At 38.7% G+C, this 18,328-nt stretch overlaps 1 protein-coding gene across 1 annotated transcript; it reads right to left on the bottom strand.

Annotated features, from left to right (window-relative positions):
• Positions 1 to 3,543: 3,543 nt before the first annotated feature.
• Positions 3,544 to 17,301, bottom strand: chrna3 (cholinergic receptor, nicotinic, alpha 3). The gene is made up of 7 exons (XM_079874841.1): positions 17,184 to 17,301; positions 16,391 to 16,536; positions 15,101 to 15,145; positions 12,810 to 12,919; positions 11,290 to 12,056; positions 9,868 to 10,151; positions 3,544 to 4,930 (listed from the first exon to the last, which is right to left on the bottom strand). Exons 1-7 carry the CDS (start codon positions 17,242 to 17,244, stop codon positions 4,802 to 4,804), a joined length of 1,542 nt encoding a protein of 513 aa, XP_079730967.1. The 5' UTR covers positions 17,245 to 17,301; the 3' UTR covers positions 3,544 to 4,801.
• Between the last annotated feature and the right edge of the window lie 1,027 nt (positions 17,302 to 18,328).

The following is an 18,328-nucleotide window of genomic DNA, read 5'->3' as shown; positions in this document are numbered from 1 at the left end:
GTTGGAATCAACATTCAACGTACCTGGGCCAACTGTGTACTCTGAACTGGCTTATATTCTAGACAACTGATTTGATCACATCATTAGAAACAAGTGTGAACAATTTTGAGTTGTTGTGTGTAAACGATGACAGCGGTGTTGTAGTTGTGTTTAACTTTTGCCACATGTATTTACCATTTTGCAACACAGTGCAAAATGTGTTTTAGTGAGTGAGAATGTGTTTAGAGTTGTGCAAAAAGAGTGGATGAGATTTGCAAACAGTGTCTTAACTACCTGAACTTGTTTAAGGTTTTGCCTACAGAGTGACTGATTCGACAAATGGGTTTAGGCCACTGAGCACTGGGTTCAGAGAATGGGGTTTAGTGTTTTAGCAATTGTGAAATACTGTAATTACTTTTAATTAAACTTTTACTTTTAGATTTTAAATAGCTAATACTATTCTTACTTCTATTTTTTGTTGTAAGGTGACCTTGGGTGGTCTGAAAGGCGCCTAAAAATTAAATGTATTATTATTATTTATTATTATTAGATTACATGTAATCAGTTACTACCCAGAATTGATTATAAGCATACCTGAAATCAGGAGCTGTAGCTTCTATTTAATTTTATTTATTTATTTATTTGTTTGTTTTTAACATTTTGTTAAATTGTATTAAACTACTAAATGAACCAAATCAAGAGCAGTTCATGATAGACATTGTCAGGTCCATGCAAGGCCTGACGCACAAATCCAACATTTTGAGCTTGTACAGCTGAGCTCCTGGTTGGCAAGTTAGAATATAAAAACAATCATAATGCATGATCTTCATCTTGAGCTTTGCCGTTTTTCACACCAACCTAGAATTATGCATCAATCATTCAGTGTGTAAGCTTAGTAATTAAGCAAAAATCCATGTTTGATTATGCTTAAAGGTTCCAGTCATCTAATGTTCATCTACTACAGCGTGCATTTACTACTTTTTTACTAAACAATGGTATTGTTAATTTTTTTTCAAGGTTGTGTCTCCTCATTGTTGCTAACGATGTATTGATTAGTTCAGCTCGTTAATGTTGTTGCATGATCTCAAGAAGGAGAGTGTGACAGTTGTATAATTTATAGCATGTTGTGAAATCTTCATCAGACCGGTTCCAGCCGGAGGGCAGACCTGGGATTCTGATTATGAGAATTCTGCTGACTGAGCAAAGCATTATAAAGTTCATAAAGTGAAAATCACTAAAGGCAGCATCCAGGATCAGAACACAATACTGTTCTTTCTTAAAGCTTTACACATCTCATCTCTGAAAGGAAGGATTTCCAATAAAACTGCTTGACTAAAAACCTCTGTAAACTATTATGTGGTTTGAGGCACTCACTGTACAGTTCTATCAAAGAATGTTTCTTCAAATTTGGCTAAATATGAAGTTACAGAATTAACTAAATTTGTGTTTTAACAAAATTTGCAGTCCAATATAGTTCCTCCATATCACAAACAGTTTATGACTAGTTTCAATTAATGAATTTGCATATTACTTGCTTAACAGCTGGAAAGGTTACATAAAGCTGTTGTTGGATTTGATTATATCTGTGGCACTTCTGTGGTTGTGTTCACTGAGATGTTTAGATAAAGGGGTTTGATTCATTATCAGTATCTAACCTGACAAAAATGTATTTATTCAGTGTTGTCTACATTATATTTCATCTGCAGAAGCATTGTGGACTTTTGTAAAGATACGTTTAGCCATTAACTTTTAAATGCATCATTATTTTCAAATTGCAAACACACGAGGAGAGTCTCCGCATGAAAGACCCACGACTGGCAGGTGAACGTGCAGCTACATTTCTCTCCGAAACGGTAAATTACATGAGATTGAATGGAGGATTTTAACTGTGACAAGATGATTGACAAGGCAGTTTACGGTGACAGATCTGTCCGTTAAAGATGACGAAGTAGTTTGTCCCAAAGCTTGCCACACACTCAAAAGTATGTACTTTTTCTTCACAAAACGAGTACATACTTTTAGGGCGTAGTGTAAGTAGGCGAATTGGGACGCAGCACAAGTTACGCTGTTAGTTATGCTTGCGCAGCACAGATTGAAAACAGCTTCAACATTATTGCTTAAGGTTTTGTACTTTAATGCCTAAAGTACATCTGATGTGACTTAGATCAAAAACTAACTTTAACTGGACAATAACTTTATTCTAGAGCTGCTGTAAAGCCTAAACACTCTCAGTTACTGTAATCTCCTGTTATCACTGTAAAGCTGCTCTGAAACGATCTACATTGTTAAAGCGCTGTATAAATGAAGGAGACTCGACTGACTTCAAGCGCCGATGGTCTTCCCTCTAGTGCCCTGCATAAATTTATCATGTCATTTACATCGCAAACATGATGTCAGTTATTAAGTAAAATGTTGTCAACATGCCAGTATAAGCATACTAAAATGAGTAATAAAATGAGCAACTGAAGAGAGGGAAAAACTTGTTTTGTCGGTGTGCAAATGTTCACATCTGAATGTTTCCATGTAAAATCTTCATCTTGCCGAACATTTGCGTTCATCATGAAGGGCCTGAAGGTGGATCATAACCCCCTTATTAACAGTTTTTTTTCAACTGCTTACACAAAATCCTCACTTGTCACACAATTTCTGAAACCTGACACTCAAACACCAGATCCACACACCAAATCTGCAGAACCATACACTCAATCTCGGCCTTCGACTCAGTTTTCAATTTTATAAAACACTTTTTGCAAACCACAACACACACTTCTCTATGAAACACACAACAATCTAACAGGAAGAATCTTGATTTCCTTTTTCAAACACAACCTATCAAAACACAACAGCAATTCATCAGAGCCTCACACACACTCCTCACACACACAAACACTCATTGCTTTACTGAACACCAGCCAATCATGGCTTTAGAATAGGACTATACACAGGTCAAAGGTCAAGTTATAGGTTTTTTGGACTGTGTAAAACTGTATTCACAACCACAAATGCTTACAGTAAAAAAAAGTTTGGTTTCAATCTTGCTTTCGTGATTACTGTGAATTTTTCAGCATCTCTCTGCCAGATCAATCTTTCAATCTTGTACAGAAATAGGAGCTCATGAAAGACGAGCTTTTGGTTTTGAATAACTGTGTGTGTAAATGATATATTCAAAAATATAATATTATGGCAAAGGTGCAATGTAAGACAAATGTTTGCTTTTGAGATGTTTGTGATATTCTGAATGCAGAGCTTCATTTTGCAAGAGATGTGAGGCATTTTACATTCTGTGTGTGCAATTCTTGGATTTGAGCGTAAAGTTTTGAAAAAAAGAGGCAAAGTTTTGAAAATGTGAGTAAGCAGTTGAAAAAACCCCTGTAAACGGAGAAACCCTTGAATAATCCTCAGCAGGGATGTACATATGAAGATGTAATTCAACACACTGCTGCTATTATAAATAGGTTGCGTTAGAAAGATGTGGTTGATATCAATGCAGCCAAAGGCAGATATGAGTGTGAAATACATAATTCTCACAAGAACAACTTTGTTGACAGAAGAACAGATGATGTTCGTAGTTCTCAGTGTTTCTTTATTTGCAGGATTGTTGGAAATGTGCATCAAATTTTTACATTATACATTAAGAATATATTAACATGTACAGTGAACAGGCAATTATTACGTGTTGGGAAAACAACATGGGATTGCATTGATAGCGTTAGATACCAATTACTGAATTACATCATATTTATTCACTGACTTTATCAGTAATGGCCAAGTCATATGGACTAGTTCCCTGGGACTTGCTCAAAGTAACCACTAGGTGGCGCTGAAAGTTAGTGTGAACACATAGAGATTTTACTTTTTCTAAGTCTATAAAAAAAAAGAAAGAAAAATAAGTAAAAAAAGTCTGACAGTTTTTTTTGTTAGATTAATTTTTTTTTTATAATGTAACAAAATGATCATAAATGACAAAAAACAGCAGCCATCTCTCGAGTTGTCACATTTGAATACACTTTAAAGGGATAATAAATCTGTATAAAAAAAAACCCTGTATGCTATTAATTTTCCCTGGAAGACCGAAGCAGAATCTCTGAGGAATCTTCACAGCTCGTTTCATCACGAGGACACGAATCTCTAACCGGAGCGGACGGATCTCTGATGTCTCAGCATCCTCGATTATCGCGAGCAGCTTCAGTTTTAGTCTGTTCATCAAGACTTTCATCATGACACTGTTTAACACAGCACAAGTTGTACAGACTACCTTTATGCTATTTTGGTATGGAAACCCATTACCACAATAAAATAAAAAATATGACTTTTTATCTGGCAATTCTGACTTAAAATACAAAACACACACACAAAAAAAAACTATTCTGAGAAAACAATCAGAAAAAAAAAAAAGAGTCAGAATTGTCAGATAAAAAGTCGCAATTATTTTTTATTTCGTGGTGGAAACAAGCTTCTGTATTTTGCAGGTATATGAACTATGGAGAAGACTGTGAGAATTTTTCAAAATACAACATTTCTGGAACCACAAAAGAAAAAATGAACAAGTCAAGGGCAAATAAATGTCCATTTTTGGGTGAATTATTCTTTAAGACACTGTTTTTAGCCTTGTTTAAGGTAACAGGGTTGCATGACTTTGGGGTGGGTGCAGAGAAACCTTCCTAAAGTCCCATGATGTAGATCCATTTAACCCTTAGCGGTCCAGCAAACTGTCTTTTCATTCAGCTCTAAACCAAGCATGATATAAATATGTAAAAAATGCATGGCTAGGGTTGCTAAAATTAGATTCCGACTATCAAAATGTTGCAATGTAAAGTCTGCGTCACATGTCCTCGGCCAACAGCAGCGGCTGGAGAAAGAGTCCGGCCGTTCCCAGAATACACACCAGCACAAACACCCACAGGAAGATCCGGTCAATCACCATGGCAACATACTTCCAGTCATCCTGGACCTGCGGAGACCAGAGTCGGAAGAGCAGGACATTAAAGTCTAATGCATCATATTTGATAATCAAAACTCCAAGGCCTCAGGAAAACCTGTCGTCGCACACAATCTCATACAGTCCTTCTGTCGTCTGATTGATTCTTTAGACTTTTTTATCTAGTTAAAGTATTTTAGTATAATTGTACAAAACGTCCTCCTTCAGCTTATGCTTCACGTGTCTTTCTGCTGTCAAAACTGCACTGTAAAAGTAAGAATAACTTTGATATTGTTAGTAATATTTCAACTGGACAGACGCAAATGAGGTTTACTCATTTCTTATAAAAATCATGAGTATTTAAAATATGATCATCAGGCTTTTGAGGAATTAGTTCATCTCTCAATCATCATTGCATTATATGTTTTAAAACTACAGAGCTTTGAACATAAAACTAAGCATTAACTATCATCTTACTGGCAAATATTGATATTTCTATGCATTTTATGTCAGCATCTGCTGTAACTGTTAGCATCTCCTTGATTTACAAGCATCAGAATTTCATATAAATATCAGCATCTGCACAAAATTGCATATTGTTGCTCAGTTTGGGCTTTTGAATAAAACTTTTTTTTCCCGCTCCATATTCTCACTATATCAGACTATATGAGCCATAAAAGCCTGATACATCAAATATGATACTCAACACAAAACACATATGTACATTTTTAGATTTTTTTTTAAAATATTGTCTAAAAATTCAATAAGCTGACTATTATTCCATTTCTTATGTTCCTGTGGCTCAAACAATAAAATATGGTGTTAGTAGGGTTAGGTGTTGGGTTATGGTGTTAGTAGGGTTAGGGTTAGGTGTTGGGTTATGGTGTTAGTAGGTTTAGGTGTTGGGTTATGGTGTTAGTAGGGTTAGGGTTAGGTGTTGGGTTATGGTGTTAGTAGGGTTAGGTGTTGGGTTATGGTGTTAGTAGGGTTAGGTGTTGGGTTATGGTGTTAGTAGGGTTAGGTGTTGGGTTATGGTGTTAGTAGGGTTAGGGTTAGGTGTTGGGTTATGGTGTTAGTAGGGTTAGGTGTTGGGTTATGGTGTTAGTAGGGTTAGGGTTAGGTGTTGGGCTATGGTGTTAGTAGGGTTAGGTGTTGGGTTATGGTGTTAGTAGGGTTAGGTGTTGGGTTATGGTGTTAGTAGGGTTAGGTGTTGGGTTATGGTGTTAGTAGGGTTAGGTGTTGGGTTATGGTGTTAGTAGGGTTAGGTGTTGGGTTATGGTGTTAGTAGGGTTAGGGTTAGGTGTTGGGTTATGGTGTTAGTAGGGTTAGGGTTAGGTGTTGGGTTATGGTGTTAGTAGGGTTAGGTGTTGGGTTATGGTGTTAGTAGGGTTAGGGTTAGGTGTTGGGCTATGGTGTTAGTAGGGTTAGGTGTTGGGTTATGGTGTTATTAGGGTTAGGTGTTGGGTTATGGTGTTAGTAGGGTTAGGGTTAGGTGTTGGGTTATGGTGTTAGTAGGGCTGCACAATTAGTCGAATTTCTAATCGCGATTATGAGAGCGGATGCCATGATTACGTAATCGATCAAAGCCGCCATTACAAAAAAAGTTCACTTATATTATTATACGTGATTAAGAGGCATGTTTAGAGCATGTTACGTTGGGCAAATCACGATTACTTCAGAGAACCAGCACAATAGGAACCACCAGTGACGTTAGTGTTCGCTGAAATAAAGAGTCTCTCACCTCAGAAAAACGAGCTTAACTGTCCTGTCAGTCGTTATCCTGCGCTAGTAGCGCACACTCTTCAATTGCACACGCTGTATATCACTTCACTAAACATAAAGCACAAAAGAAACGTGGAAAGACTCTTATAGTTTCTTTGAGTTGGCCAGTGGAACCATCAATGCTGCTGCTGATGTGGTAAGACGCACTACTTTTTTGCATTGCATTGGTGCTCCAGTGCAGAGGAGTTTTGCCCGGGTCCTAAAGATTCATGAACAGAGACTGCAGATGCACTGGATGCTTACTTTACTCCAGGGAAAAATGTTGTGCTAGAAAGACACAGATTCAGACTGAGATCTCAACTACAGGATGAAACGACTGACGCATTTGTGAACACGTTAAGGGAACTGGCCAAATCTTGTGAGTTCGGAGCTTCAGAATGTGATATGATACGAGATATGTGCACATAGACGATTAAGAGATAAACTGTTGCAGGAAGAAGGGCTTACGTTGGAAAGAGAATTAACTGTTGCTAGAATTTCTGAATCAGCCCAAGCGGAGTCTAAAGTGCTTTCAGAAAACAACACCAAAGAAAAAGACAATCACGTTCATTTCACGAAGTGTACAAGAGCTCCTAATGCAAAAGTGAAACCGCAAAATGCCAGCAGAGGGCGATTTGAAAAGGACAACAGTGATGCCAAAGTGTTATAGATGTGGATGACAACACATACAGACTGTGGGGCAAAATCAGGAACCTGTCTGTATGCAGAAAAACCACCGGTCATTATGCACGTGTTTGCAGAAAGAAAAATAACTCACAGGAGCATAAAAATGACAGATACCAGGCCAAAGACAGGTCAGAGCGCAAAGACAAACCAGTGAGAGCTGTAAATGACTATTCTGATTCTGATGAATTTGTGTATTCAATTGATCCAGAAGGAAAAGAGACCATAAGAGTTAATGGGCAGAGGCTGGAGATGGTCATAGATACAAGAAGGGGAAGTAATATCACTGGAGAAGAACTCTATCACAGACTGTTTGCACAAAAAGTTGAACTAAAACAAACCAAGAGAAAATTTTACGCTTATGCACAGACACACTCTCTCCACTGTGTGGGATTTTTCCAAGCACATTTCCAATAGAAGGACATGTCATGAAGGAGGGCATTTTTGTAATAAAAGGAAATGTAGAGCCACTGTTAGGAAGGCGGTCATGCTTTGACTTAAAGATCCTGAATACCACAGACCAGGTCAATGCAACTGAAAATTCACCAGAGAGATTTTTGAAACTTGAGGCTGAATATCAGTGTCTGTTTAAAGGACTGGGACAAATCAAAGATTACAGCCATAAAATATCTGTAAATGAAAAGGTCACAGCTGTAGCTCAAGCTTTAAGGAGAGTAGCTTACCTGATGGTAGAGGCTGTAAATCAAATGCTGGAAGATGGAATCATAGAGGAAGTGCACGAAGGATCTGAATGGGTGTCAAACATTCTTCTCATTCTAAAGAAAGACCCTAAAGAAGTGAGACTTTGTGTAGATCTGAGAGAAGTGGATAAAGCGGTGGTAAGAGAAAGACACCCAGTACCAACAATAGACTGTATACGGCAAGCAATGCAGGGAGGAAAGGTGTTCGCAAAACTGGATGCCCGTGAAGGCTTCTGGCAAGTTGATCTGGCACTTGAATCCAGACAAATGACCACATTCATTACACACCGGGGATGCTCCCGTTTTAGGAAGGTTCCATTCGGATTGTCCAGTGCTCCTGAAGCATACCAGAAAGCCATGGACTCTATGTGATGTGGGATGCCAGGTGTGGTGTGCTACATGGATGACGTGGTCGTGTTTGCTGAAAATAAAAATGAGCTGGAGCAAAGACTGAGAAATGTTTTTCAAAAATTCCAAGAAAAGGGACTGACCTTGAATAAAGAAAAATGTTTCTTTGGACTTAAGCAGATTGAGATTTTGGCTCATGTTGTCACAGCGAACGGAATAAAGCCAGATCCACAAAAGGTTGAAGCAGTTTGTAACGCTCCCAGACCTTCATTCCTAGGCACTTGTGGATTTTTGATTATGTTTGTTCTCAATTATGCAAATCTGTCTGAGCCTCTCCGAAAACTGACCAGACAAGGACAAGAGTGGCAGTGGTCTTCTGAAGCAGAACATGCATTTAAAAGACTGAAAAAAGAATTAACTAGTGAGCCAGGCCTAGCATACTTCAACATAAATGCTCCAACAGTTGTGATCAGTGATGCACGTCCAGTCGGACTTGGAGCAGTTTTGCTTCAGACACAAGAAGATGGAGCTAGGAAACCTGTAGCATCTGCGAGCCGCTCTCTAACACGCACAGAAAGACGTTACTCTCAGATAGAGCGGGAAGCCCTAGGGTGCGTTTGGGCGGTGGAACACTTAACACTTTTAACAAAGCTGTTAAAACGAAGGGTAATTTGTTATTTTGTAGTATTTAAGTTCTCTAATACTAACAAAGGGAGGGATGTAGTGTAGTGATATCGCGAGAACGGGGTTGGGAAGAGAGTGATCCTGTGTTAATAAAGTGGATATATCAGCAATAAAGACAAACAACACAACAACAGGCCTACTGTTTATTTATCAGTAGTAGTCATATTCTTAAAATGTATGTGTATGTTAAGTACAGGGGGACAGTACTTGTGTGTGTGTGTGTGTGTGTCAACTATTTTTATATGAACAAATTTATTATAATAGGCCTGTATATATATATATATATATATATATATACAGTAGTCAACATTTGAAGTGGATCAAAACCGTTCATCAAAGTATTACAAGAATTTTTAACAATACCCGTTCATGTCTTAGGACAACTGTGATGAACTTTTTTGATCCACTTCAAATGTTGACTACTGTATATATACAGTATATATAATTCCTAATAAAGGGGGTCTTGGCTTGATGACCACGGGAAAATGTGGGTCCTATGGCCAAACGAGTTGAGAACCACTGGCATAAAGCTATTCAAAACATCAGTCAATGTAAATCGTGATAATCGTAATTACAATTTCAAAGGAATAATCAACAATTATTTTGTCATAATCGTGCAGCCCTAGGTGTTAGTGACGGCAAGTTTGTTTAACTTCCATGGAATACGTTAAAATGATACCTTTAATGAAATATAATGTCAAATGCATAAATGCAAATATTTTCCAGGGTTAAAACAAGTCAAAAGACGCCTCGCTTGGCTGGATGTGCATGGTTCAGCAGCAGTTCTCTCACCTCCTTGGCCTCGTTCTGAAGCCTCATGTTTTCTGCGATATACTTGACGCTCTCGATGGCCTCTCGGACCCGCGGCGAGAGAGTCGACGCGCACAGAAACCCATCCGAGGACTGGGAGCTGGAACCGGGACTCGCTCCGGCGTCTTCTCCCGCTTCGCTGGTGCCGTGATGATTCCAGCAACACGTACATCTGCATTCTCCACGCAGAACCCCAGACGCCTCGGCCAGGTTGTGGAGCTCAGTGGAGCACAGGAGCAGATGAGGACGGCGAGCTTTGGTGGACCCTGGTGACGGAAAGGTAGACTTTATTGCAGTGGTCTTCATTATTCTTCATCTACTGTCAGTAGGAGAGACACTTTCATCGCAACGTCTCAAAAGTTACATTTCTGCTTATCAATCTGTCATCCCTGAACATACAATATGCAAAGAGCAGAAAAAATTATTCTTTATGATTTACCAGTCAGATTTGTAACTGAGACAAGATGCTTCCCTTAATGACAAAAAAGCAGGATTTCCAGAATATATTGATCCCAGAATATATAACCCTACTTGTTTTTAATGTTTTTATGAAAGATGATTTTATTGACTGCATGATCATATCACCGTGTTATTCACCGCCATGCGAGCCACAAATTAAAGCTTGGCGAGCCGCGCATTCAGTAACACTGCTTTATTGTATTTGAAATATATTCCCTTTTTCAATAGTACATTGCAAATATACTAACAAAAATTGGTACTATCTTTAAATATATTAAAAATATATTAGCATCATGCTTTTATCTGTGTTCACAATACAACTTTTAACACACTTTAAAATAATTGCACTTTAGTACATTTTCTAAAAATATATTTTAGAAAAAATTTACTTGAAATGAAAATTATTTTAGGTGTATTTTTAACTGTGTGTTGGAAATGATCATTGTAACAAAGTATTGAAAGTATATTCCAAAGATACATTATAGTATACAATAGAATATTGTACAAAGTACAGCTAAGTAATATTTGTTTATTAATGTGTGTTTGTTATTGAAGACAAAGTGCAATTTGTAGTATTTGGAATAAGCCGAAGGTATTACTGAGCATGTACTTTTTACTCAAATATAATACACTTATGGTATATTGCTTGAATGTTTCGAAGACACTCGTAATGAGTTTGTGATGTACTTGTAACTCAAATAAAGTACACTTTAATATCACTAATCAAGCATGTAATTAGTCCCTACACAGGCATATACTTAAAGAGTACTTTTGTGTGCCAAATTGCAACACTTTAAGTTATGCTTTACTACAATTTAATTACAACTAAAATATACTTAGTACAAAATGAGTTGTTTCAAAATAGCACACTTTAATTTAAGTAATCATTAACACACTTGAAGTATACTGAATTAGTCTGGCTGCATGTATACTTAGCATATTCACCAGGGGAAGCTGGAGCGTGAAGAGCACCGGATCTCTCGGGTCTCCCGGGTCTCTCCGGGTCTTTCCCAGGCCTCGTCATGAACATGACCCGCGGGAGCAAACCCAGGAAGACCCGCCTCACCCAACCCGGCATGGTGTGTGTCTTCGGCGTGCGGTAGTGCACGTTCAGCACGAACACCGTGATCACGATGGAGAGCGTGACGAAGATCATGGTGAACAGAAGGTACTCTCCGATCAGAGGGATGACGAGAGACGTGGACGGGATGGTCTCGGTGATCACCAGCAGGAACACCGTGAGCGAGAGCAGGACGGAGATGCACAGCGTGATCTTCTCGCCGCAGTCCGAGGGCAGGTAGAACACCAGGACCGTGAGGAAGGAGATGAGCAGACAGGGAATGATCATGTTGATGGTGTAGAACAGAGGCAGGCGGCGGATGTAGAGCGAGTACGTGATGTCCGTGTAGATCTCCTCGCAGCAGTTATACTTGATGTCGTGTTTGTATCCGGGCGCGTCGATGATCGTCCACTCTCCGCTTTCCCAGAAATCGTTCAGGTTGACGGTGGATCCGATGAGCACCAGATCGATCTTGGCCTTGTCGTAGGTCCACGAGCCGAACTTCATGGTGCAGTTCTGGTAGTCGAACGGGAAGTATGTGACGTCGATCTTGCAGGAGCTTTTAAAGATGGCCGGCGGGATCCAGGTCACGTCTCCGTTGTAGCGCAGAAGAGCTTTCGTTTTATCGTCCACCTGGAAATCTCCCACTGCACTGCGGTTTCGGAAACAGAGACACACCGTGAAGGACGAGGGGTGTCGCAGTATATCGCAATACTAAAATGCAACAGTATTGTGGATAGTTACGTTAAACTACTATAGGTAATGTAGAATATAATGTATAATGATGCAATGGGGGAATATCTGTGTGTCCTGATAATGCCAAATATCTGATGTTACCAGTAAAAGTGTCCTACATTATTATAAATATATCTAGTCAGTGACAGAGATCAAGCATATTCATCTACAATAATTCTGTATTTTCAGCTTCAGAATCATGAATATTGTTATTCTGGCGTCTCTATTGTCCTGTGCTTTGGGTTTCAGCACCAAGTCCAAGACTATTCATTTACACACGCAATGTAATACCAAATTTAGCATTTTAATCAACAGTTATTTTTTTGTTAACCTTTTACCATATGTCTTAGAGCAGGGGTGTCAAACTCAGTTCCTGGAGGGCCACAGCCCTGCAGAGTTTAGCTTCAACCCTAGTTAAACACACCTGATCAGCTAATCAAGTCCTTCAGGCTTATTTGAAAACTGCAGGTGTGTGTGTGTTGAAGCAGGGTTGGAACAAAACTCTGTAGGGCTGTGGCCCTCCAGGAACTGAGTTTGACACCCCTGTCTTAGAGTATCGCAATAATATCGTGAGTTCAGTATCGTGATCATGAGGGTCTCGTTACACTCCTATGAAGGACTGAAATCCGTAATAATGAAACGAGGAGCAGAACGGATCCGGCACACTTACTTGTTGTACAACACAATGTCCGGCTTCCAAATCTTCTTGGAGGGAACACGGATAAACTCGACTCCTCCGAAATCCTTGGGATTCCACCTCAGCTTATAATCATTCCAAATCTATGGAGATTAGAAGGAGTTCAGAGGGTTTTTATGCACACAATATCAGGAAATGTTCTCTCAAAGTTATGATCAAACGTTCTTCCAGTAACATTAATACAACAGTTATCTGGTCTTTAATAACGTTCTCAAAACGTTAGAACAAAAACATTATTTATTCATCGTTCATGGAAGGTTTTTTCCTGAAACATTTTAGTTGGATCTTCATCTAACATTTTTTTTCTAAATGTTGTTTCAGGACGTTCACATTTAAAAGTGACGTTCCCATAATGATTGAAGAATGATACAATGGACTGTTTCATATAACCAAGAAAAAGCATGTTCTGAACATTTGGGAACATTATATTTGCATCAGACAAGTGTATAATGCTGATTTACATTTAGTATTCCAATGCAACCGCAAACTCACAGACTAAATAAATCACTACAGATGTTCAGGAAGATCCTTGGCTATTTTCATGGCAAGTAGTGTAAAATAGCAATTTAAAAACCTATATACAAGTTTTTTTTTTTTTTTAAAGTATGTTTTATATTTTAAAGCATTTTAAATTCCTTCCCAAGTATTTGCTGAGTAGTATCGTTTCCCAGGAGAACTTGAACCAGGAGAGTTTGCTGAAGGACTGCTGGGTTCTGGCCGAGGAACAGCGGCGGATCGTTTGACATTAAGATATTAAGTGTGTTTCAAAGACATGGCTATAAGCCATCCTCTCATTTGTAATTCTCCAGGTCGTCTCAGAGCAACAGCAAAACCCTGTCTTTGCAGAAAGGACATACAGTAATAAAAGACAAAGAAAAGGATAGACGATCCCGTTTGCCACTTTTAATATATCTGTTAATCGATGCAGAGTTTTATAGTTATTTCTATTGTCTAGGTCAGTTGCTAAAATATTTTGTAAGACTTTCCACCCAGGAGAATGATGTATTAAATTAGATTATCTTGACCATTCAAACGTTAATGACTGGCACGATTATCTCCAGAAGATTTAACATGAGGTCGATCTTGCTTAATTTGAGTTGGCCATCTTTGCTAGTTTTTTCTTGGACAGAGATTTTTCAAAAATCCTCTTCGCGTAATCACTCAACAAATTATGAGATGCACGTCCTTCATTTCTGGCAATCTTAAGCTGTCTTGTTTAAGTAGAGCATTTCCAGTCTTCATTTAATTAAAATATTAGACAATTAGACATCTGGGAATCAACATTACTGAGATCACAATCCTCTCATCATCGTGTCCTGGAGAACGCTTACTTCTTCATCTGGTGCGCTATCTATGTAAACCATTATTAATCTTCTGACAGAAGGATGAATTCCTATAAAGAAACTTATAAAGCAGTAAAAATGGGTTTGGACTAATATATTTACATATTTCAAATTTAATAGTGCTTAGAATCATAATATAATTGAAAAATGTATTAAAAACATTCATTTCAACAATTTTTTGATATCTCAACATCATACTAAAATAAAAAAATATATTTTCTTTAAACACATTCAGTGTAAATGTAATCAATTTAAGTTCCGATTTTTATGCCAATCTTCAAACTCATGCGCAATATTTAAGATGCACTTCAACACAAAGAAAATGTTCAAAGCTTTCAGAGCTCAAGCTCAACACTTTATAAGATCCCAATCAACTCATTCATTATACACAATCTTCAATGTTTAAAGCAAGCCACAGAACACATTTATTGTCAGGAACTAAGCTAGAATTTTAGGTTATTCATCCTTAGGAAATCATAATCATAGTTTTCGGCCAACTTCACTTGTTGACATCACCGCTCACTTCTTAAAGTGACTCCGGACTCTTTTCCCTATTTATTCAAATAACATCATTTGGACTTTTGAAAACAGATTTCCGGTTTTTACTATTAATGCACGGTTTGTAAATCTAACACATTGTATTGCTGATCTGAAATGCATTATCAGTCTAAATCTGAATTATCAATAAAGTGGACAGACTTGCCTTAATGGAACTTTTGAGCACCATTAACATATTATTATCTATTAAAAGGTCTGTTCATGATTCATATTTTAACAGTCATTTTTACAGGAGAAGCTCACATCTAGATTCCTGTACCAATCATTTTAAACAGTGACCCCAAAGACAGCGAATGAAACTGTGTTGAGTGATCTAAATGAATCAACGGCCATTGGATGTGCATGAATAAAGCATGAGCTTACATGTCTCAGCCAAAGATTGGTCTCCATAATCTGGTTCACCTCATCCTGTGGAAAGAGGAACAGAGAGTCTCAGAGAAATCACCTGCGGGGAATACAAGACGGCTCTAGATTAATATTTCAGAGCTTAAAGAAGACGCATGCTGTCATAAGCAATCATTCTCCAGGCGTGTCTCACAGACGGGCTGTTCTTCGAGGAACACCTGAGTCCCTTCGCCTCGAGGTGCTTCATGATGCACACGAGACCTCCAGCTGTCGGAGAACACGCGCTGGCTGCGCAGAGCAAATCATGTTTCCACACGATTGTTTTTAATGCTCAAGACACTCACAATCAAAAGCTATGTTTCCATCCACCTATTTTAATGCACATTTTGGGATATTGCCTAAAAAAAACACTGGATGGAAATGCCAAGATGTGCATAAACTCTACAAATGCCCATAATAAATGTACAAACACAATTGAGGCAGATCAGTTTTTAATCTGATAATAAACTGCAATGGAAATACATTTACTGAATAAATCCCTCGATGTGCATCAAGAAACTCAGCCGAGGCTGTGATTGGATAGCTGGACTAACCAGCGGACCAATCGCATCGCAGCATCTCAAATGTTGGTTTGGTGGTTATGCGATATTCCAATTCACAACTTTGGATGGAAACACAACTAATGAAACCATTTTGATTTGTTGAAACATAATTTATGACCAATAAAACTGACAACTTGTGCATTACATGATACATCATCTATTAAAATAGGAGCCAAAATGTTTCATCCAATCGAATGTCAAAATATAATATCAGTGCACTAATGTTGCTGGCAGAAATAACTCATTCTTTGTTATTTGTGTTGTTGTTTGTGCTTCAAACCCAAAATGCGTGAAATTTCCTCCCTAAAAACCTTAAAGCGTAACAAACAGACATGATTGCATTCACAGAAATTGTGAAAATGCCTCTTTTTTGGGCTAGCTCACTCCATTCTACATTACAGACGCATCATCAAGTTGAATTACACGATCTAGAGAAAAGAAAGAACGAAGGAAAAACAGCTTGATAGAAACTGTATTAAAAGAAGTGAGATGTGGGGGTCACACTGCAGGTTAGAGGAGGAGATTAATCACGAGCTCGCTCACACTGACAGATTCATGCATGTCTGAGGTCAGAGGTCAAGGCTTCTGGAGAGAAAAGCACTTGCTCTTTGAATTAGACGCAGACTCATCATGACTGATGGAAACTCTTCACTGAAACCCCTCAGAGACGGTCTGAAGGAAGACACTAACAGAAGCAGACACTCACCACTTTGACTAGCTGTGACATGGACACCTCAAACTGAACCACGACCGGGTCGGACACGTTCTCCACTGGTCTGATGTACTGGTTATAACTGGAGAAGATGACGGAGAACAGCCTGTGCTCATGATCAGAGCTGGAGACCCCTGAATCTGGCCAGAGACAGACTTCATTACAGCACATGATGAGCCAGCAGAGGATGATAAACTACAGTGCTTTACTTGTAGGATCTGAGGCTGCTGAACACACACTGCTCATTATCATCATCTTTATCTTGAAAATCATATAATCCTGATTACAAGTAATCAAATGTTGTGAAAACTTCAGATTTGATTTGTTGTGAGACGTAAATGCACGCATAAATATATTTTGAATTTTACTAATGTTAAATGATGTGAATGATAAAGAATTAAAAAAAATTATTTTCCAGTTTAGTATCTTTATTGTGCCTAAAAGATGTTCCAAAAAAAAAAAACCAACAAAAAACAAACAAACCTGTTTTTATTGTGACAATTTACCGCGTACAGTGTGAAAGCATATTGTGGTCATCGTGTATTTCGAGAAACTCTTTTTCCTGCGACCAGCGGAAATGTTTAATGGTTAAAAATCCAAACTACACGAAACACACACATGTTGGGCATTGCGCTCAGTAAATAAGCTGACTCGTCTCTTGCCATTCTCTGTCTCATCATGTGCTCTCTTGAAAATTACACTGGAGTTTCTCATAGACAGCATACACAAAATATTCCAGTAAACAGCAACAAGTATCGGGTCAGGGCATTAGGGGTGTTTTACTCACCTGACAGAAGGAAAAATAGACAGTAGCAAGTGTGGAAAAGTACGATCGCTCTGGCTTTCATTGTACAGTCCGGAGAATAATGCTGATATAATCAGGAGAGTCCAGTGCGCGCGCAGCGTGAGCGCGCAGAGAGAGAGGGAGAGAGAGAGAGAGTGTGTGTGTGTGTGTGTGTGTGTGTGTGTGTGTGTGAGAGAGAGAGAGAGAGTGTGTGTGTGTGTGTGTGTGTGTGTGTGTGTGTGTGAGAGAGAGAGAGAGAGAGAGTGTGTGTGTGTGTGTGTGTGTGTGTGTGTGAGAGAGAGAGAGAGAGAGAGAGAGAGTGTGTGTGTGTGTGTGTGTGTGTGAGAGAGAGAGAGAGACAGAGAGAGAGAGAGAGAGAGAGAGAGAGAGAGAGAGAGAGAGTGAGTGAGTGAGTGTGTGTGTGTGTGTGTGTGTGTGTGTGTGAGAGAGAGAGAGAGAGAGAGAGAGAGAGAGAGAGAGAGAGAGAGAGAGAGAGAGAGAGAGAGAGAGAGAGAGAGAGAGAACAGCTGTCAGTCTCTCTCCAGGATAGAAACGAGTTCTTTCTTTGGGTTTAGCTCCAGGTTTGTCCAGCATGGTAAAGATACTTGATTATATGCACCAGTAGCAATTCTATTCGTTGAGACGAAAACGCGCGTTTTTAAAACTAAATTTAACTTGATATGCCATCTTAACGCAACGCATCAGACTATAACTTCCAAGAGAAAGTACAGGAGGATTTTATATAATTTTACCATGAAGAGAACATTTAATATTGTTTGAGAACGTTTTTATACCTTTTTATATTAAAGTCCAACTAATATATTTGTCCAAAAACTTGGAATGGCTCTAATCCAACAGAAGATGATCCTGCAAAGCAAAGAATAGCTGAACACATATAAAGCTAATCTCCTATAGCGGTGTCACAACTTCATTCACTTTGCTCTCTGTCTCTGTCTAGTATTATATGAGATAACGTCCCTATCATAGTTATCCTAACGTTCTCCATCCTTGTGTTTCAAAGAGCTGAGAGAAATATAAAATCTCCTACACTTAAGAGTAACCGCTGGTAATCTGCACTGTATGAAAAGATGAGGTATTTTGCACTGTGAATGATGCATTGCAGTCTGTCTGGGTTAGATGACTGTCCA

This window comes from Squalius cephalus (genome assembly GCF_949319135.1).
Source record: "Squalius cephalus genome assembly, chromosome: 6".
Taxonomy (NCBI): domain Eukaryota; kingdom Metazoa; phylum Chordata; class Actinopteri; order Cypriniformes; family Leuciscidae; genus Squalius; species Squalius cephalus.
This window is presented reverse-complemented; position numbering and strand designations above follow the sequence as displayed.